We start from the raw sequence: 21699 nt of genomic DNA, 5'->3' as shown, positions 1-21699 counted from the left end.
TGCCATGTTCGTTCTGTTACAGGAGAAATCTATTTTGTATTGGTGGTTTTGGATAAACTAACTCACCTCCTCATCCTGGCTCGACTTTTGTATTGGTTTTATTTAACTTAACAGTGTGCCAGCGCCTCAGCACCCTCCCAGGGAAGAGCTTCTGCCTAAGAGCTCAGCTCAGCCTCCCCTCGGGCAGGTTCAAGCCATTCCCCTTGGCCTGTCCCTGCAGGCCCGTGAGGACCCGCCGGGTCGGGTTCGCTGTTGCCGCGGTTCAAAGCCCGGACTCCGCACGCTCGGAAGCGCCTCGCTACCTCCGGGCGCACCCGTGGGCCGAGAGCGGCCCTCGGAGCCGCTGAGCTCCGCACACGCGCACCGGCACCGGTCCGCTCCCCACAGCGCGGCCGCAGCCGCCATTGCCCACCGCGCACGTCTGCGCAGGCGCTCCCCGCAGAGCCGCACTGAGCAGGCGCGGTGCGTGCGGCGGGGCGTCAGGGGCGCGCCGTGCGTTACGGCGTCGGGCGTATCCCAGGGTGCCCTGCGCGGGGCTGGCTCCTGCCCACAGTTGAGTTCGGCCCCGAGCGGAGCGGAGCGGAGCGGAGCGGTCGGGCCCGGACCGGTCGCTCCTTCGCGGCCTCTCTCCGCGCCCCCGGCCCCCCCCGCCCCGCGGGGAGCGAACATGCGACTCCGGCTCCCTGAGGAGGCCGCCGCCGGCGAGTGAGGAGCCGCCGCCCCGGCCCGGCCTGGCCCCGCCGCCCGCCCGCCCCGGCCGCAGCCGCCCCGCTTCGCCCAGGCAATGACAGCGGCTCCGGCCCCCTCCCCGCAGCAGATCAGGGACCGGCTGCTGCAGGCCATCGACCCGCAGAGCAACGTGAGTACGGCCCGCCGGGCCCCGGGGCTCCCGGACCGGTAGCGCGGGGCCGCCGCCGCGGTCCCCCTCCCCCTCTCCAACCTCCGCCCGGGGCTCCCGCCCCGCCGCCGTCCGGGGCCGCACGTCCGCCCTCACCGCTTCGCCTCCCGCCGGGACCGCGGCCGGCGCTTCCCCGGGCACCGGAAGCCTCCGCTGCGGGCGGTAGCGGGGAGCTCCCCGGTGCCCGGCCCGCCCGGGGTCCCGCTGCCAGGGCCGCCTCGCTGCCCGCACCCGCCCGATCACGGCTGCCCTGGCGGTGGCACCGGAGGCCGCTTCCGTCCGCCCCGGGAGTCGCGTCCGCCCGTTGCCGCGCCGCCTCCCGCCACCCCCCGGGGCCCGGCCGGCGTTGCCCGGCCATGCGGCGTGCGGCCCGGCGGCCTCCCGACGCCAGGCCGCGGCTCGGGCGCGGCCTGCAGGGGGCTCTGGGCCGGGCTCTGCCGCGGCTCGCCGGGACCTTCCGGGGCGCCCACCTGTTCCGTGGCGGGGCCTTGGGGCCCCCCGGGGCCGCCGGGAGGGCTTCGGCGGTGGTTTCGGGGCTCTGGAGTTGTTCCAGCACCGAGCAGCCTCGGTCTTCGCTTTTATCCTTGCCTGCAGCACGGTAAGGAGCTTATCTGCTCCTCCTGGGATGCAGTGTGAGCACAGAAGTAGGCATCTGTTTTACCTGTGAGTGGCCTTGACGTCTGAGGGGCTGTTATCCAACTGTTATTGCTCATTGTAAGGGCGTTTTGGGCGCATTCAAGCAGTTCTCCACTTAGGGTGTTCATTACTGTGAGAGCACTGCGGTCTGTCAGACTTCTGAATCTTAGCTTAAGAGTCAGCCCAGCAGGATGCAAAGCTGGGTTTGTCTCTGCTGTCTGCATTTGTGGGGGCAGCTGCGGTGAACGTGCACGTGTATCTGTGTGTGTGTGTGTGTTACTCCAGGAGGCCCGGGTATGTGAAACGGTGGGTTTGGCCTGTTAAAAGTCTTACCTACTTCTGTCTGAAACGCAGGGGTTTCGTTTGCTCTGAGTTCTCTTTTGGCAGCTGCAGATCTTTCACTGTGCCTTAGACCAAGTGTCCACCTGTTTAATAAACTTCACATGGTTCTATGAGGCTTTTTCAGTTCAAGCCTGTCATCAGCAGTGGTTGCCCCAGTTGTGGTGGTACTCGCTGAAGCGCTGTGGCTGTGCGGAATTAAGCAGCCAGGAGAAGTGGAGTTTGTGATGGGTGCTTTTCCCTTTCTCCTTAAGTTCATGCTCTGTTCCTCTGCAAAGGTGCTTGCACTGTGGTTGTGATGAGAAGGATCAGAAGTAACGAGGCAGCTGCCTGCAAAGGGAGGTTGGAGCATCAGCCAGCAGCTCTGCTGAGCTTCCCAGTAGGTCAGTAGCCCCATAAGCTTAGGAGTAATGTATGTTACAGTCTAATTCTGCATACTTGATACTTATCCAGGGCAATAATTGGTGGCAGAAAAATCAGCCCATTGTTTAGCAATGCCTGTAGGCAGGGGGCTGTCTTCCATTTTAACCTTTTCTTTGAGGGAGAGCAGAGGTGGTGGTGTGGAAATTCATGGTGCAGGCCTGGGTCTCTGTGTTTTCCTCCAGAGCACACAGTAAACCTTCAACCCATTGCACTCTTCTGAAAGGCATTGAAAGGTACATTTTGAACATGCTGGAAAGCAGAGTCTGAATTCAGTCACACTTGACCAGCAGCATAAAAGTGTAAGAAACTGTTCTGATATTCCCCTGCAGGGAGAAGTCATTGCAGCCATGAGCTGCTGCGCTTGTGGGTGCCCAGGGAAAACTGGCTGTGTTCTTCTGGCTTTTAGAATCTCCTCCTAAAAAGTGGCTGCATTCAAACTTAGAGTCTTTATCATTGTGGTTTCCTTCCTTGCTGACCAGGAAAGTCAAGCTTTGAGGCCTGGATTTCGTTCAGGCTTTTAACTCTAAGCATGTTTATGTCCTTGTTTCTGGAGAGGGTGAAAACTGCACTGATGCTGTCAGGCATGCAAAAACCGGTCCAGTTCCATAGGATAAAAATGGCTCTTTATAGTGCTTTGCTGTGGGATCTGTGCTGAGTTGAACTGGGCAAAATCACTTCTTTCCCCAAGTCCTTGGGCCCTGCTTACTTGGAGAAACACCATTCTGTGATTGTTCATCTTTATCTGCTCCATGGAGCTATGCTGGCTCAGGAGCGATGGTTTCATTGTATACACATTTAGGACTGAGACCTCTTAGAGTAATTGCTGCAGAAGATATTTATGACTTGGTTTCCCACCCTTAGTTCAGCATTTGCACGGGTAACCTCTATTTCAAAGGAGACCTATAGGAAATAAGCTATTTTTGAACAAATTACATCATCTTGGAAGCCACCCGGGATGTCTGGTGTTATGTCTTCATTTATTCAGCCTTTTCCCCTTGAAAAACCATTGGGACAAGCTACTTCTGCTCTGTGACTTAAACACTGAATATCAACATCAACTTCCTTCCATTGCTCGTGGGTTAGTACTGAGGAAAGTGGGAGTTTAGTGGTGGCACCACTGCAATGGGTGATGGGGTTTTCTGGCAGGAGAATCCTTCTGGAAGAACCATGTAGAAACAGTAACTGGAGAAGAGTATCCAAAACCTGATTGTAGCAGTTGTCTGGGCAGCAACTCCTTGGTTCTGATAGAAGCAGCGCTTCTCCTGCCAGACTCAGTGTGCTGAGAACCCCCCTCTTCCACTGAGCAGAACAACACCTTTGCCTTATTAAATTGTGCTCTTCAGGGAATTGATTACCTGATGTCCGGACTAATGAGATTCCCTTCCTTTTGGCTCTGTGGGGAGACCTGTCGATCCCTACCGGCTCTTGGAATTGTGCTTGCAATTAAATGGGTCCTCATCCTGAAGATGTAGCAATCTTTTCCTCGGTTTGAAGATTAGACAAGAATTTACTTCTTTGCCATTAATGGCTCCCTGCGATGCAAACCCAGCTTTGGTTTGAGTAGCAACCCACTGTATGCTCACCGTGTGGTTGGAGCAGGTTGTGAAGCAGGCTGCCATTCACACAGTATCTCACTTGGTTTTGCTGCTCAGGCCTTCAGGAGAGGTCTGAGGGACACGTTGTAAATAAGAAATCAGTCCTTGGGGTTGTAACTGGATGATCTTTAAGGTCCCTTCCAGCCCAGACCATTCTGTGGTTCTATGTAGTGCATTGGCCTGGAGGGGTCTTGCAGTTGATGCATGGTTTGCCTAGTTAAAGATGCTTCCACAGCTGGTTTCTGTATTGATTACTTTACCAACAACTAGAAACAAAAGCCTTCATCATCATGGATAAATACACCTCCTAGAAGTGAGTCTGCTTTAGGAGGGTGTTGGTGATTTCTTGGATGCAGGGAAGTGTTACGTGTGGGCGAAAGACTAGGAATGGCTTTTGCTTTAGCTTTATCCTTTTCTGTGTGGCCTTAATAAGCTTACTGGGTTTGAGGAAGCTGCAGTGTGCAGAGAGGCTGGAACCTGGTTTCTCTCTCACTGGTTTTGTTCATTTCCTTAATGTAGCTGGTCTTGTTTCAAGTATCATTGTAGTTTGTGCATCAGGGCAGCTAGTTGTGCTTCAGGTGTGTGGGGCAATGTGAGGAGGGTGGCAGCATTCCCTAATGTGTAGGGTCTGAAGCATCATTACTGCATCAGTTTGGGGTTCTGGAGAAGCAGTTAGGACTGATGTAGTCAGTCTCATTGTATTCAATTTCTTCATCATCTCAAATACCATTACCTGAGGAGGGCTGCTTCACAGACACTGAGTTTAACCAGTCTGGCTGTCGGGTTCAGTGCCTGTCTAGTCCTGGTCCGTTTGAGGTTGGTGATAACACAGCTGACTACTACTTGAGAGGTTTTCTTCTCTTGTTTCAGACTTCTCATTTGCACAGTGACCTCTCATTTGCAGTAACCAGACCATGAGAAAGTGTGAGGCTGCTGGGACAAAATCAGAGCAAACAGGTAGCAGGAGTTTGGATTTGAGGGGTCAAAGCAAGGGGAATGCCAGATTGCCTTTCTATTGTTAATTCCTTGAAACTGCCCAGGTTGCAGTGGTGATGGCAGTAGTCATTTGCTCTGGAGCTGTAATTTGAGTGTTTGTTTCAGCAGCAGTGACAATTTAAATAACACCCACTTCTGATTCCTGCTACACACCCATTTTATGTGTGCGGTGCAGCTGTTTGCAGGATCAGGTGGGGAATTGGTCAGTTTAGGAAGGAAAAGGCAATATGTATCATTTAATATAGCTCAATTACCTGATAAACCTTCTGTGATGCAGTAATGAAGGGCCTTGGCCTGTGTTCCTGGGGTAAATGCTGGGAAACTTCTTCATGGATAGCTCCAGAGCAGTAACTGGTGAGTGAGCTCTGTGAGTGGAGAGTAAACCATGTTATGCGGTGTGGCTGATGCTCCAGGAATGGAACTGATTTGGTTCCAGCCACTGTTTGAGAAGCCCGGACCTAGGAGAGAAACTCCAATTTGGGTTTTGTGCAGGGGTTGAGGGTGAGCCTGACCCTAACCTGTTGGTTGTTGCCTCTCGAGGGGTTTTGGTGTAACAAGCCACACAACAGTGCTGTCATTCTGGTGCCTTTGGCTCCTCATCTAAGTGGTGTCCCAGTATCCTGGGAGGGGAAATCCCTTCCCAGTTTCTTCCAGGAGCAGCTGCAGTTGACAAGTTACCTTTTTTCAGCAACCATGGAAGTGTCAGGATAGGGATGGAGGAATCGATTCTGCCTGCTGTGGAAATTGAATGTTAAGCAAGAAGCACTTCTTTTAAGGCACAAGTACTCCAATATGTTAGATTTGGACTTAAAATGAATGTCAGTGTAGTTTGTATACATTAAACCCCCCATGTCTGTTTTGGCTGATAAGGCCGCGCTCCTATCTCAGCTCACCCAGTTTGTGCCTGGTGATAACTGCAAATAAACTTCCTTGGGTAGTAAATATGGGGTAAATAAGGTAATGCTGTGGCCCCACTTACACGTTTGGCCTTTAAAGAAGTATTTAAAGTAAAGGTAAGGCCATCACGTTCAGGTTAATGTAGGTTGGCTTCTGTTTTACTGCACAAAGCTACAAAAGGTTCTCTAACGTAGCAGCTGGGGAGGAGAGGAATCCTACGTCCAAGTGTGCCTGTAGTATTCAGCAACACGCTCAACTGGGTGTGTTTTGAAACTCTGTGCTGTGAAGATGACTGCAGAGGTGGAAGTCTTGTCTAAGAGTGACAGCCAGCACTTGTGGAGCTGCTTCCTCACACGCTGTTCTCATGTGGCATCGGCTTGCAGAGTACCACGATTATCCTACAGGTCTGAGGGGATTTATTTCCTTAGGGAGCACATGAAGGAAGGTAAAGGAACACGTTTCTTCCCAGGGTAGTGCTGCACTTCCATCAGTTGTTTGAGAGCAAACTTTCAGCCCATCTGCATCCGTGCTGAGCTTCTGTAAGTGGAGTTGTCGCTTAAGTGGAGCGTTTTGTGCTGGTAGCATGGTCAGTAGGAGCACTCCGTGTGCTGTGTAAAGTAATTGCATGAGGAGGAATCTTTGTGTCTGCAGGAAAAACTGTCTCAATATTATAGCTTATCTTTGGAGAATCTGCAGTTGATTCTGGAATAGAATTGAGCACAGGGAGATGGAAGAGAAGACACAAGAGGTGATGTTGCAGATCTATATGTAAAAGTGGGGTGTCTGCAGCCTGTGTGCTCGAGGGCTACACACACCACTCAAGAACCTGACTGCATCATGAAAACTTGGTCTGTGTTGTCGTGTAGTAAGAGCTTCACTCTACCAAAATAGGAGCTCTTGGGATTTGACTTTGTATAGTATTTTCTTCACTAGACTGGGGTTAAGTGTCACCGGGGCTTTCTTAAGTGGAAATCATGAAGTTTTGCTGCTAAGTTAGAAATAACTAGAGCCAGGTCGCAGCTTTTCCCCAATGTCCTGTGTTTAAATGCAAATAAAATGCTAATGGAGCACTGGGTTCTTTTGTCCTGTCTTGATCACATTGGGCTATTGGCTTTGGAGTGGAGCTGCTCCTAAAGTAAAGTAGCCCTCTGACTTGTAAGCCTGGAGTTGAAAGGTGCTGTGATGGGAGGTGCTGTGCTTACTGTCCTCTGCAGGAAGAGTTCTTTGTTCCTAGTCAAAGGTAGCAAAGGTGTTTTGTTTCTGAATAGCTGCTAATGATTGTGCCACTGAGCAGAATGGCCAAGCATTCTCGACTGATTGGCGGAGGGAGGTCACTGCTTTGCACTTATGTATTCTGCTGAGGACCTGCACAGTCTGCAGAGGATGGAGGGATTTGAAAGCAGGTGACTGGCAGCAGGACTTCATCTCCCATTTGGTGAGGGTAAAGTGATTTAACTGCTGCATATCCATAACACATCTCTATGGTAGGTGCTGATGGAAACTGTTAGTAGCCGCTGCTGGGAGGATGCAGCAGCTTCTCTTCAAAGTTGGCACATGAAACTTCCCCCCTTTGGAAGACTGTTTCCCAGCTTTTGGCAGCATGGGTGCCATGCTGAGGTGCTCATGAGCAGCCATGCAAGCCTATTGCACTTCAGTGTGGTGAAGGAATAAGCTCCATCATGCAGGATGCTCATCAGGCACTTGCCTCAGTCTCCTTTAGCGTTTCAGGGATCAGCTGAGAAACTTCCTTAGCATTCTGGGGAAAAGTTGGCTTCCTGCATTTAAAAGTCACCAATTTATCAGCAATCTGGTGACTGATGGCTTTGTATTTTAAGAGGAAAATGAGAACTCTTCATTGTGGCAACATTACCAGGGCTTTTCTGTGTTACATTCACCTCTAAACTGCTCTGTCCTAACAGCTCTGGGCAGATGCTCCATGATGGGTAACATAATGTTTAAGAACTTCAGTGAGCTCTTGGTCCTTTGGGTCCATTCTCAGCAGGTCCTTCAATGCGTGTTGCATGATTTTAAATCCCCACTCGTTCTCTGGAGTGCGTTAAGATGAAGCAGGTGATTGCAGAATGATTCTCTCCGGGTCATTCTCCTCATGTAGCTTGGTGTCTGACTTTGCTCTTACCATAACACAGGTAGATAAAAGCAGTGAGAAGCAGAGGCCCGGGACTTGAATGTCGTGCATTAACTCCCAGCATTGGCTTTTCAGTTCCCCAAAGAGCTGCAGTCTAAGGACAGGCTTGTGGCTGAGTGAGTGGATGTTTCCTTACCATAGGAAGCACCAAGAGCATGATACATCAGAAGGGCTGCATTTTAGGCCTGAATATTCTGTGTTCTGCCAGCATAGTCATCAGACTCTTGGTGAAGCAGGACCAGTTGTTCCTCCGAGTTTGATTGCTCTTCAGTTCATGGCTTATACTACATAGTAGCTACTAAGATTCAACTGTCTCAAGTTTCTGGAGAGGTGGAAGAGGAGGAAAAACTGTTTCATGTGTCCAGCGAAACTATATCATGGGTAGATGTCCTGAGGACCAGGTAGTGTTTGGGGTTTTAGGGCTCCTGTGTTAGCTGGGTGTTCTATGCGTGTTGTTTATTGTACTCAACTAATGTGTAGCGATTGCTGCTGTCCCAAGGGTGGACACGGTGCAGCATCTCCTGCTCTGCTTATGCAGCTCAGCCTTTGATGAGGATGGGTCTGTCAGATGTGCTACCTTGTTCCACTGAATGCTAACCCCAATTGTAGCTGGCAGCCTCATCAGGATGTACAGAAGGCAACAGATGTATCAGGCTGGGGCAAAGGTCCTTGTCTGTGGTACTTCTTTTGGCAGGGACCTGCTGGTTTAGGAACGTGCTGAGGTGTTGGGATGTAGAAGGGATGCATGGGGGGGTTGAATGGTGATAGAAGTGAATGCAGAGCCTGAGCACTGATGAGCCACCTGGGAAGGCTGGGACAGCCTTGGGCAATGGCCTCTCAGGATGGCTGAGGCTGCCAGAGAGGCCTGGGGTTTGGAAGTGTTGAATTTTGCCTGTCCTTTCTAATACTGACTCCTTCAGTCAGTTCCCTGGGGTATTTCTGAGAGGACAGGATTTCGAATTGCTGGTTTGAGCCCAGTTTGGACTAGAGAGTGTTCTGGTGCCTTTCCACTGCTTGCTTGGTACCTGCTTCCTGGGTGTGACTGATGGGGCTGGGTGGCTGCAAGGGACTTCATGGAGCTACAGGATCCATCACCTTCACTGCAGTAGCATCACCTGCATAAAAGCAACTCCCTCCAGCCTTGTCTAATCTGTTCTTAAACCTCAGTAGTGGCTATGGAAGCTATTTGACAGCTTATTTGAGTGCACTGGTAGTGCTCTGTTTATTCCTCATGTGTAATCAGTGTTTGTCTTGTTGCAGATTAGCCTAGTGAGTATGAGAAAGGTTGATCACCATTTTCTTTATTATGACTAATAACACAGGAAGTCTTAGTTCAAGCTTTATGTGTCTCCTCCCTATTTTATTTCGATACTGTGTGAATAAAATACTTTAAACCTGTTCTTCCTAACCGTATTTTCAAACCCTCCCATCACGGCTCCCCTCTGAGCTCTTTGTGTGCATTCACTTGAACTGTGGCACCTCGAGATGATCACATCATTCCAGCTGGATTTGCTTCCTATGCCATTCCTTAGCAGTATGATGGTGGGTGAAAAACAGCACTAAGAATGCTACAGATACCATTGAGCCTGTGTTCTGCCAGCCTTTGGGGCCTGCAGTACCCAGCTCTCTTCTTGTGTTCATCTTGAATTGGTGCCACACACACCTTCCCAGTTTAATAGTGTTTCACCTCAACTGCTGGCCTTTTTAAATCTGGCCAATAAATTTGATCCCCCAAAAGGTGTTGCTCAACGTTATAACCTGGTGGGATGCTTTGGGGGTCACTTCTTTGGTGGGGGCTGGAAAAAGAAAAGGAGTGGGGCCATGCTCCAGTGAGTCTTCCATGTTTCATGTTTAACTGAGGGGTAGGCCCCAAAGGTCCAGTTCTTCTGGTGCTGGACAAAATGAGTAGCAAATGTTGAAGCTGACAGTGATGGCTCTGGGTACTCAACAAGTGTTGGCTAATAAATATGGTGAAAAGGTGACTTTGTTCTGTTTGCCTTCAAGACCTCTTCCTGTAGAGCAGGAGGCATTCCCAGGGTGCCACTGCTGCTCTGCATGCGCATCTTGCCTCCCTGATCTGTTGTTTTACTACCTCTTATCTTCTAAAGACGCCACCAATGGATGCTACTTTTGTTGGGTGGTTTCTCCAGCCTTGCCAAAGCCTGGTGTGTTTTACCGCTGTGCCAAGGGCTTTGGAATGGAATGAACCATGTGGGGAAGAGCTGAAGTGCTGATGGCACTTCCCAACTGCTGGATTTGTGTCTTGAGGCTGTAACTGCTGGGATTAAAGCGTGTTCTCCTCTGGCAAACTCCTCTAGTCTCTTGGCTGTCCTGGTGTCTCTGCACCTCACTGATGCCAGTGCTTACCAGAGGGCTGAACTGTTGTCTTGCTCAAGGAGAATATTTCAGGGCTGCCCATTTCCTCCCAAGGCAGTATTTCACTCGAGTCTGCCCTTACTCTCGTTGGATGATCCTGGCTTTGTGAGGTACATATGGGAAGGTTTTCGGATGCTGTTATCTTGCTGTTAAATAAAGCCTCAGTATAAATACAATGGATGCAGATTGTTCTGACTCTTTGGATATGGAAACTTCCAATGCAGAGGTAGGGGGACGTGCTTGCTGTGCCTGGCCACTTTCTTGCCTGTTGGCAGTCAAGGAGTAGTTCTTCTGCCTGTTGTTTTGCAGCACAGATTCCTGACCAGATTTCAAAGCATGGATTCCAGATGAATGTCTCTGTCACAGAAGACACTCTCAGTGGATGGATGACTTTGAACTCAAATAGTTGATTCCTTCATGTTTAAATATCTGCTTTACTAAATACTATTAGATAACTCACCGCTTTTAAGACCAATTTTTGTGTACTGGTGAGTATTTGCACTCCACTTAGGGAACTTGACTTTCAAAGCTTTTCAGTAATTCTGAACCGAAGTAGTGCATGGTCATCTTTTTGGCATGTCGTTTCTGTGAATAGCATCTGGTGTACCCTATCTTTAGACAACATCATGTCACATTGTGGGGAGGGGAAACTGTTAATAGATCACTTGCAAGGGAACTGAACTAAATACCAGCAGGTTGTAACCTGAATTCTCACTGTTTAGTCTGTATCTCTGCAAAGATGACATTGTGATTTACTGTTCATGAGATGTATTGTTAGTGTCTGGTATCTGAAGCATCCTGTGTGAAGTGCTAAATAAACACCGTGCTGCTGTATTTCCACTGCTGCATTTAAATAAAGCTTCCTATGAATAGCACCTTTTCTCCTCTTACTTCTTATTCCAGTTTTTTGGATTATTATGCAATGAAGCAGCTTTTATACAAATGCAGTGCTGGGGGCAAGATGTGATGCTGTTTAGATACCCCAGCCTGGGGCAGGAATTGGTGCCTCCAGTGCAGATCATCACTGCTTTGAAGAAGATAAATGTGAGTGGATGGCATTGCTCATCGTGCTGTTGCTCTCCCTCCTTCTGAATCAGCTCTGCCTTCCTGGCAGTTCCAGCAATACTGACCTTGAACCTGGGATTTTCCTGGGCTACCTAAGGGTATGATTCTATGATCTGCATGGCCCACAGATATAGGACAGGTTTTATAACTACCTGATAAAATGCTGTTGTCCCTAAGAGCAGGGGAAGACAATAAAAGTGGTACAAACGTGACCTTCTCTATGAACAGTGCTGCATTCCTGATACTGCCATCAGAAATCACCCAACTTGGCCATTGAGGTTTGGATTTGTACATGCAGAAAAGAGCTCTGGTCAGTGTTCCATGGTGGGTGTGCTTCTCTGCTTCCTTTGGTAAACTTGCTTTGGTGCTACAGGTGGGCAAAGGTTACAGAAGTACTTTGAAACTTGAATGCTTTGAGTACTTTGAATATTGAGCAGTTCATATAATGTGAGGAGGTTGAAGTGTGCTGACAAGGCCGTTCTCTCCAAGGCAGTGTCTTCTGATCTAGCTCTGTAATCTGTTTCAAAATCCCTACAATGGAGTCAGCCTGATTATTCTAACCTGTGGTTTTGGGAGGACAATAGTGTTACACTTTAGACAAGTTTCTATGATTAGGCACTCTAGACATATTAGGCCAAGTTTAATCACTCTTTACAGGTACTGGTGTGACCCATATGGATGATGATCCTGTGTCAACAGATGCCTCTTAGTACTGTTCTGTGAACTTGATGCAAGTGATTAAAAAGAGCTTTTCTAGCCAGAATTTCTGGCTGTATCAGCAGTTTCACTGCACTTTCTTTTGTAATTGGGCACTTAGTGCTCAGGTTTTCATATTACAAGGAAATTGCTTCTCCTTCTCCTACTCCAGGCCTATGCAATGCTCAGCATCATCTGTGCTAACTTGGATCCTGTTTGTCACCTGTCATGGTCCAATCACGCGTGTAGGGATCTTCAGAAACATCCCTGTGAACCATCAAAACACTAGCCAAGAAACCAAAATTGCTTTATTCAAGTGACTGCACTTGAGTGTCTGTACCTGTTGTTTCTGAGGTAGCAGTGGGGTGAGATGCAGGTTGCCTTGTGATAAGGCAGTCCTGAAGAGGAATGGAAGGTGTACATTGAGGTTAGTACCTGGGCTGGTCTAGTAGCCAGTGAGCGTGCTAGTCCAGTGTAAACCCCATCCCAGCACGTGGGAGCGGTGCTGCCAGCTCCTGGGGGTGCTGAGGTTGCTGCTGTTCTCAAATCAGCTGGGAAGGAGGCAGTGGGAGCTGGTAGGGAAGGGCTGTACCTTAAACCTCCACCCCCAACACGCTTCTCCTTTAGACCTGCCATGGAACACTTACCCTGAAGTCAGTTACTGAATTGGTCTTGATTTGTAAAAGCTAAAATGGGATTAAGGCATCAGTTAAATAAAAAGGAAACGAAGCCTCTTGATCTCTTCCAGTGTGTGCAGAAACCCCATGCTTTTGTCTGAGGCTGTAGTAAAAACACTCAGTGCTTACTTGGAAGAAAGAGATTGCAGATAGCAGTAGTAAGCTCCAGAGTGTGGCTGAATGACTTAAGGAGGCTTGCGTGGAATAAATAAGATTTGTTTTCTGCGACTGTCATTGGGGTTGGCTGGAGAGGATTATTGTGCATGACTCAAAGCAGATGTTCTCCAGTAAACTTTGAGTGACTTGGTCTGTGTGCCAGGCGGTGGGAATAGCATGGGATAATTGGAAATACCATATGGATTGTTCTTATCTGTTCTCCGCAAGCTGCTAAATGTGAAGCCCTGGGGTTGCTTCCTGGAGCTTCTTGGGCTGGGGGGGATAGTAACGGGTTGCAGCAGAACTAGACAGAGGCAAATAGAGCCTAAAATGATGTGGAAGTCCATGAGACCCTGACTTGTGCAATCTCACTCTGAACCAGCTCCCTTGTCCTGCTCTGCTTTAGGTCACTTTGTCTGCTGGGTAGCCAATAAGCATTTTGGTAGCAACTTGCATTATAAATTCTCACTTCTGGTGCTGCTCGGAGCAGGAGGATGTCCTGGCAGGCTTCGTAACTCCAGTCTCATGTCGGTTATGTGGCAATATGTTCGTTTTATTAAGCTAGTAACATGGTTTAAGGTAACGATACTGGTGCACAATACTCGTGCTGCTGTTAACAAAATAGGTGTCTTCATGTGGACTGGATGACTCTTGAGGTGTTTTGGGAGGTTGCCTTGTTTTCATCATAGTGTTTAACCCCACCACAGGAAATCTCATAGGCTGTGTTAGTTTGAAATGGGCGAATATGATTTTTATTATACATATAATACTGATGTAATGTATAGAATTGCATGAGTATATAATACATATAATACTTATATAATTTTATATATAATATTATAGTGTTGCCCTTTCTGGCAGTTTGGATGAAGCATACCAAGAAAACAGCACCAAACTCTTGGGGCAGGGTAGAGAAGTTGTTCAACATGGTACTTTTTTAGAAGAACCCTGCTTCCCTGCAGGTCAGAGAGAAGGGAAAAGGAGAGGAGCTTCTGGCAGCTGATCTTGAGCGTGAGCCTTCCTGTGCCTTGCAGTGATTGCTCCAATGTGCTGATGTGTTTTCAATTGGTTCCAATTGTGTGAAGAATCTGCAGTGGGTGGCTTGTGTTCTACCAGGAGCTGAGTGAAGAGCACAGATTCGGTGGCGTAAGGCTGCTTTCACTGCTTTTAATAGGCACCATGTGTCGCTCAAAGGAGGGATGAAGGAACAGTCTTATCAGCTGTGGTACAGCCCTGGTCCTTGATGGTGATGGAGCAGCCGGGGGCATCCATGTACGTGTATTGGGGTGTATTGAACAAAGGCAAAGCTGCTGCTGGAAACTCCCTGGGCAGTTTCATCTTCCTGTAGGTGTGTGTACATGTGAGTCTGTCACTTTCCCCATCTTGGCCTTTTGAGAGACTTAATACTTTTTTTGCCATCAGTTTGTCATTTGGGGGATTACCAGCAACTGCCAAAATAGTTGTACCAGTTACTGCTCTGTGCAATGTGCAGACCCTTGGTAATTTGTAGTTTAAACCATGTGTTGGGAAGGAGAGCCTCATACTGTGCAAGTCTGAAAATGTTTGGAAACTCCCATAATTGAGCTATTCTGGTTCTAGAAAGTGGAAACGCCCCCCCGGTGTTATCTATTACTTAAGCTGTGGTGCTAACTTGGTCTTTCTAGGCATTGAGGCCAGCGTGAGGAAGAAACATGGAAGAAAGTGTGTTAAGAAGTGCTTAAGCAGAGCTTTACCAGGCCTGACTGGATGGTAGGGCTTGATTTTGTGCAGAGGCAATGTAGTTTGGTGAAGAAAGAACCACGACAAATGAATTCATCTGTGTTCTGAAGCTAGCTTTACAACCTGTAGGAGTTAGAGTCATTCAAAGCCTCTATAGGCTTTAAACGTAAGCTTGAGCAAAGTTAATCTAAACATCAGGGCCGGTGTTTCATTGCTGACAGCTTTATCCAAGTCTCTCCAACATGAAGCGATCCTGTTCTGGTGGGGAAAGACATTGTCCATGGATGAGGTTTTCTACACAGAAGAGATTTCAGCTCCTGATTCTCTTGTATCTTGAAAGGGGTAGAATTGCCTTGGAAAAGCTGATTCTTACAAACTTGGCAGTCTTAAAATGAAGACTTTTGCTTTGGAGCACATAGCTGGGAGGGCAGAGCTACGTATCTTCCTGGTGAGACTTGAGGATAACGTGGGCTCCCTGCAGAGGTTCTTGCTGAGAGCTGTTTCTCAGATCACTTCGCATTCACTTGAGTCACAAACTCAATTAAGCAATAAGTGAGGCTGTGATTCAGGTTTTCCTTTGCTTATCTTTTAAGTCTGTCTGTAAAGGTGGATTAGAAATTGTCGGGGTTTCAATGCTGTTAACATCAGGGAATGGGAATGGGGCTGGATCTCGATAGCCTGGGGGTTCTCTTAGAAACCACTAAAATCCCACTTGTGTTTAAGAGGTACAGATTGTGGCAACAGCTTTTGTGCAGTGCTTACCCGTGCCGGCAGAAATGTGGCAGTGAAGCCCATCAGACAACCTGACACTCGTTCTAACGTCATGGGCATCTCTGCAAGTGCCTCCTCACCATCTTCCATATGGGGACGAAGGGTTCCAAGGAGGCTGCTGGGTTTGAAGGTGGCCCAGCCTGGGCCTGCGCAGGGTGGTGGGGGGCTGAGGACACCTACTGGGCACAGCGTTTGCTTCATCCACCCTGCAGTGTGGAGCACTTGGACTGGGGTTTTGGACTTGCTGTGGGTGGCTGTAGGAGGTGGCAGTGCTCTGGACAGCATCCCAGGCCAGTCACTCGGGTACATCCAGAGCGGTGCCTGAAGGGGTAAATGTGAGACTTCCAATGCACCTCTTGGACCATTTGGCTCTGATGCTTCCAGTTAGGCTGGAGGACAATTCATGCATCCCTTGGCTGGGGTCTCACAGGAGCCTCAGACTTTGCTAGCAAGTGACACTGGTTTCATTGCAAGTGTTTCCTCTAGTTTTACATAAAAGTGTGTGTGTTACAGTTCCTGCAGTTCCCAACTAGGTCAGACAAGCGTCCTTGTCCCTGTTCCTTGGACAATCAGCTCCCTAAAGCCAGACAGTGTGATAGCAATTTTGTGATTAATGCTTCCAGCAATTACGAAGTGGAAGGTCTTAAATTACATTTGATAACAAAGACCTGTGCATGAAAGATGAAGTGACTTTGTCTTCCTTGTTGCAGATCCATAACATGGTGGCAGTGCTGGAAGTCATCTCCAGCCTGGAGAAATACCCCATTACCAAAGAGGCACTTGAGGTATGTCACCCTCTGAACATGACTTGATTTTTGTGTGTATAAAAGGACTTTCTTTGCCTGTCTAATTTCCATTCGAGCTTTTCTTGCAACAATAGATTGATTGCAAAGGATTCACAATTAAGATATTATTTTGTCCCTCTCGGGCTGTTTCTGACCTCTGAGCACAGACACAGTGATTCTTTCTGGGTTGGGATCAGTATTCTGTGCAGCACAGTTCCTGTTTGTGTAGGGCACTACATTATAACCATCACTTACTTCTGATGAATCCTGTTGCATTCAGCCCCATCACTGCTTGCTGAAGGAGTGCTGCCTTTTTGGATGTTTGACCAACCACAGAGACTCTGAAATAGGACCAGAGGTACTCTGTCTATGAAATTCGTCTGTGATTCAGTCAAGCAGGTTTCGATGCCTGATGTAGAAGAGGTAAAAGCAGGAGTCTCAGGTGGGATCACTGCAGTCTCGCTGCCCACTCCTAGAAACAGCCCAAAGATGGTTTCATGGCTAAATTACAGTGTTTTCCCAGTCTTCCTACCAAAATTCCTGTGTTACAGGTTTTGAGCTCTTGGTTAATTGTAGCTCCAGCTGTATCTCAACACACGTATCACAGCGTGTTGCAGATTTCTCTCACAGCCCGGTTGATGTTCCCCTTTGAGGTGCTTTTCTTAAGTAATCTGGCTTGTGGAACAGTGCTTTGTTTTCAAACGTGCTTTGGGAGCAATCAAACCTTTCACTTCCTTCCGCTTATGGAACCACTTTGGGACGCCCCAGGAATGCTCGTTTAAATCAAATTTCATATGTTTTCAAGATACTGGGCAGTGCAGGGAGAGGAGAGATGGAGGAAGAAGGCAGAACCTGAGTCGTGCCCTGGCTGGGCAGGTTTGTGACACGGAGACTTTTATTGTCAATGCATTACTGTAACAGGTGAAGCTTCTGGAGTCTTTTTCTCTTGCCTCTTTCTGCAGATCTTACCCTCTCATTGGGACCAGATGCACCTTTTCTGCCTTGGGTGCTGCATTTCCCCTCAGCACCTTTATTCTCACCATTCTTGCTGATCAAAGAGTTCCTTATGGATGTTTTTCACAGCTCGTGGCTCTGGTGCTTCAGCCAGGGCATAAAGATGGCTTGAAACCCACAGTGGGTTTCACACTGTGCAGCAGAGCACTGGACCAACTGGACTGATCCTTTCCAAAAAGCTTAATTCAACACGTCAGTATTTAGCAGGTTTTAACTTGGTATTTCCAAGGCTAAACATGACAGAGCATAAATGTGCCTTGAGTGTGTTGTTCAGTGATACCTGGTTGTAAAAGTGCTTCTCTTTCGTTGTAGGAAACAAGGCTTGGGAGGCTCATCAATGAGGTGAGGAAGAAGACATCCAATGAGGAGCTTGCCAAACGTGCCAAGAAGTTGCTGCGGAACTGGCAGAAGTTGATAGAGCCTGTAACACAGAGCGAAGCGGTGCCACGGGGGCTGCCGAACCCCCCCGGCTCAGCAAACGGTGGCGCTCACAACTGCAAGGCAGAAGCGCAGCTTCCTGCAGTGGCTGGGTCGAAGCCCATCAGTGAATTGAAAAGCAGGAATGATATCCAGAAACTAAACTCTCCCAAAGCCGAGAAGTTAGGGAATCGGAAAAGGAAAGGTGAGCACAGGGATGGGCATCAGGGCCCATCTCTCCCAAAAGTCTCCAAAGCTAGTCATGAAGTATTACAAAACTCTTCACCCCCTCCAACCAATGGAATTGGAGGCAGTCCTGAGAATTTTCCTAGCCCTGTCGATGTAAACCTACACGCAGGGCCTGAAGGCAGTAGGACAGAACTCAGTGAAAATGATAAACACAATAAAATCCCAGTAAACGCTGTAAAACCTCACACCAGTTCTCCAGGACTTGTAAAACCTTCAAGCACTTCCTCGTTATTAAAGACTGCAGTGCTTCAGCAGCATGATAAATCGGAAGAAACCATAGGACCGCACCAGCCCAAGAGTCCTCGCTGTTCCACTTTTAGCCCTAGAAATGTCAGGCATGATACTTTTGCTCGGCAGCATACGACGTACTCACCAAAGGATTCAATGCCCAGTCCATCTCAAAGGTCTCAGTTCTTAGATACTGCACAGGTGCCATCGCCACCACCATCCTTGATGCAACCTTCAACACCTCCCTTGCCAGCAAAAAGACTGGAGTTCTCTCAGCAGGCGGTAGCTGAGGTGTCTCAGCACTGGCCGGAGCAGCAGGTACCTTCGGAAAGCCAGCACAGGCACCCAGCAGGGACCCTACAACAGCACACATCTCCCAGCTGCAAAACCAGCTCCCAGCCTGGGGAATCTCTCCCGTCACACACAGGCTTTTCACAGGACACTTCCAAAATGGACAGCGATGATGCTGCTTCAGGTTCCGATAGCAAAAAGAAGAAAAGGTACCGACCCAGAGACTATACTGTCAACTTGGATGGGCACGTGACAGAAGGGGGTGTGAAACCTGTGAGGTTAAAAGAGAGAAAGCTCACTTTTGATCCCATGACAGGACAGATAAAACCTTTAACACAGAAAGATCCTTTGCAGGTAGAAATCCCTGCGCTTACTGAGCAGCACAGGACAGAAACGGAAAAGCAGGAGCAAAAACCCAACCTGCAAAGCCCTTTTGAACAAACGAACTGGAAAGAGTTATCCAGAAATGAAATCATTCAGTCATATTTAAACAGACAGAGTAGCTTGCTGTCTTCATCAGGAGTACAGACTCCAGGAGCTCACTACTTCATGTCTGAGTATTTAAAGCAGGAGGAAAGCACTAGAAAAGAGGCTAGAAAGACTCATGTTCTAGCTCCTAACAGCAAACCTACAGACTTGCCTGGGGTCACAAGGGAGGTCACAAGTGATGACCTCGACAGAATATGTGAACATCACTGGCCAGGCGTGAACGGTTGTTACGACACACAGGGTAACTGGTATGATTGGACACAGTGCATATCTTTAGATCCACACGGGGATGATGGTAGATTGAACATCCTGCCTTACGTCTGCCTAGACTGACTTCCAGGTTTGCTAAACCCAATGCTTTTTACATCTGCAGTTAGCAAAACCGGCAGGCGCGATGCCACTTCCAGATGGAGAAAGCTCCTGTCCTGGACAACCAGGCCCAACGAGCAGAGGGTGGGAGGGAGCTGGCTCGCTCCAGCTCTGTCCTTTCAATTCTCCTTTTGTGAAATGCTGCTACCAGTTTACTAACAATTGCAAAGGAAGGCATACGAAGGTTGATCCATTGAGTTCCAAACTCTTTATAGCAAGCCAGCTATAAAAAAAGTGTTAGTCCCCGAGAAGGAAGAGGATTTCCAGCACTTTCTGAATGCCGGAATCTGATTACAGGCAGGTACAGAGAAAATTGTGGAAGTTACCTTAACAAAAATATGCATCTATTTATTTGACTTGATTTGGGGTTTTATTTGGCAGTGAGATATTGGAGAGACAATGTGCAAACCCTGTAGTTTTATTTGTCACATCTCTGAACATGATTGCGTTGGGGGGGGGAGGGGGTGTTTGGTTTTTCCAAGTCATGTGGTACGGAGATTGGGTTTTAAACAGCCGGTGTTGCACTGCAGGCTGGGAGCCCAGCTTCAGCTCAACATTCCATAGGCATCCACATATTTTAGTCTGGTTTCAGTTTAAATCCAGTCTCTGAGAAATGCTGCAAAAACAAAAAATCCTAGATGTTGAATGATATTTTTGATCCCACCACCTCCAGCCAAATATTTTTCCTCCTTTTCCCTTCCTGCAAACTTCCAGGAAAAAAAAAGAGAAAAAAAAACACAAAAAAAAAGCAAAAAAAAATTAAAAAAATTAACAAAAATCACCTTTTCTAGAACCTAAATGTAATGAGGGTGCTACAAGTTTGTAACTGTACTGTGAGAGGGAAAAAGGAAGCCTGTTTGTATGCTGGAAATATACTTGTTACCATTCCTTTAGATATTGTTTGCCTTATGGATATCCATCATAAACGCAATTTGCAAAAACAAAGAGCCTTAGTGAATGTACAGTAACCAGACTTCTGTGTTCCTGGGATGCAGAAGGGAGCAACTTTGCTATTTGGTCCTTTAAGTGGACACATTGTGATATAAATGTGGAAATAAAGAAAATTTGCACAAACCACTCTGTGAATTCTTGATGCTCAGCTGTTGGTTTTCCGTCAGTCGGAAGCGGCGCCGAGGAGCTCTTGGAGCAGTGGGATGGATGGATGGAATCCCAGGTGACACTGGCAGGGATGGGCCTGGTGTCTTTTGTGGCTAATGGTGGTGTTCAATCACACAGGTTCAATAGAGGCTTATAAACTCTTGTTGCACCCATGAGACTGAGAACCCAACTGCTTCATGGTCAGCTTTTCCTCCCCATAGCTTTTAATGGGTTCTTCCTACTTGTTAAAATGCTTTTGGAAACAGCCCTGGCTTGCTACAGAAAGCAAGGAACTCGTGTTAACTGCAACTGCTTTAATGTGGGATGGTTTATCTGCTGCAGTCAGACAGGGAGGTGATGCTGCACCAGAACTGCTCCTTGTTTTAGGGCTGTTCTAACTCTGTTATCCCGATTGTGCTGGATCCTGCTATGTGGACAGGAGCTTTGCAAAGACTCCCAGAGCAGCTGGGCTCCTGCCTGGTTTCCAAGGGTGTTCCTTGCTGGGTGTGTGTGAAGCTGGGCTGCTCTCTGGAACACAGCTGACAAGGTTTGTGTCTTTTCTTGTTCAAACCTGGTTTTGTGACCTGACCGTGTTGAAATGTGTGGCTTTTGGTAACGCTGATGTTTTGTCTGCTTCCACTTCTGAAATGGGAGGGTTTGAGGGTGAAACCAGAAGCAGCAGTTAGCAACAGGGTGTTTGCAGGTGTGTTTTCAGTTGACTTAAAGTGCCCTCCTGTAGCTGGTGGGGTGGTTTAGAGCTGCCCCGGAGGTGGATTTGATGGTGGAGGGTTAAAAAGTTGGTCCCTTTTGGAAAGTGCTTGGGGTTTATGTAAGAACCGCATCCTGCTCCCCCTGCCTCTTCCTCTGAAGGGTCCTGCTTAGGCACAGGCTCCTGCTCTGCTGCATCTTTTCCTCCCCTCCTCATTGCTGCAAGCAGGGCAGGTCCCTCAGGTGCAATCCGTGGTGAGCTGAGGCTCTGACCACCCCTGTTCCAGCCAGGACAACGGAACGGGAGCTCCCAGGGCTGCGGCTGAGGATGCAGGGCGCTGCTCTGGCAGTGTTGTAAGCGGGTTCCAACGGGGTTTACCCCTGCGTTCTCCTCGCCTCAGCTCAAGGCCCTGCCCCCCCCCCCGCCGGTGGTCGCCGCCGTTACCGAGCTGCGGGGCTCTCGCGGTGCAGACCCTGTGGCGGAAATGGGCCCTGAACCCCTCACTGCAGGCGGGGGGGGTGGTTTTAAAGCCCCGGGTCACGGCCCCGTGCCCTTTGCCCCCCCCGTGAGGCCTCCCCGGTTCTCCAACGGGAGTAACCCCACGGCCCGGTCTGCTCTGAGCCGAGGCGGGCGCCGGAAGTGACGTCACGCCGGCTGCCG

General features: G+C 48.7%; 1 protein-coding gene across 1 annotated transcript; it reads left to right on the top strand.

Annotated features, from left to right (window-relative positions):
- The first annotated feature begins 758 nt into the window (after positions 1-758).
- Positions 759-20309, top strand: MED26 (mediator complex subunit 26). The gene is made up of 3 exons (XM_034070961.1): positions 759-859; positions 16101-16175; positions 17502-20309. Exons 1-3 carry the CDS (start codon positions 785-787, stop codon positions 19194-19196), a joined length of 1845 nt encoding a protein of 614 aa, XP_033926852.1. The 5' UTR covers positions 759-784; the 3' UTR covers positions 19197-20309.
- Positions 20310-21699: the final 1390 nt, after the last annotated feature.

Source organism: Melopsittacus undulatus, chromosome 19, assembly GCF_012275295.1.
Source record: "Melopsittacus undulatus isolate bMelUnd1 chromosome 19, bMelUnd1.mat.Z, whole genome shotgun sequence".
Taxonomy (NCBI): domain Eukaryota; kingdom Metazoa; phylum Chordata; class Aves; order Psittaciformes; family Psittaculidae; genus Melopsittacus; species Melopsittacus undulatus.
The sequence above is the reverse complement of the archived record's forward strand: the minus strand, read 5'-3'. Positions and strand labels throughout refer to the sequence as shown.

Coding starts and splice junctions, on each gene's coding strand:
- MED26 (XM_034070961.1), top strand. CDS start 785: ATGACAGCGGCTCCGGCCCCCTCCCCGCAGCAGATCAGGGACCGGCTG. Junction 860..16,100: donor CCATCGACCCGCAGAGCAAC/GTGAGTACGGCC, acceptor TCCTTGTTGCAG/ATCCATAACATGGTGGCAGT. Junction 16,176..17,501: donor TTACCAAAGAGGCACTTGAG/GTATGTCACCCT, acceptor CTTTCGTTGTAG/GAAACAAGGCTTGGGAGGCT.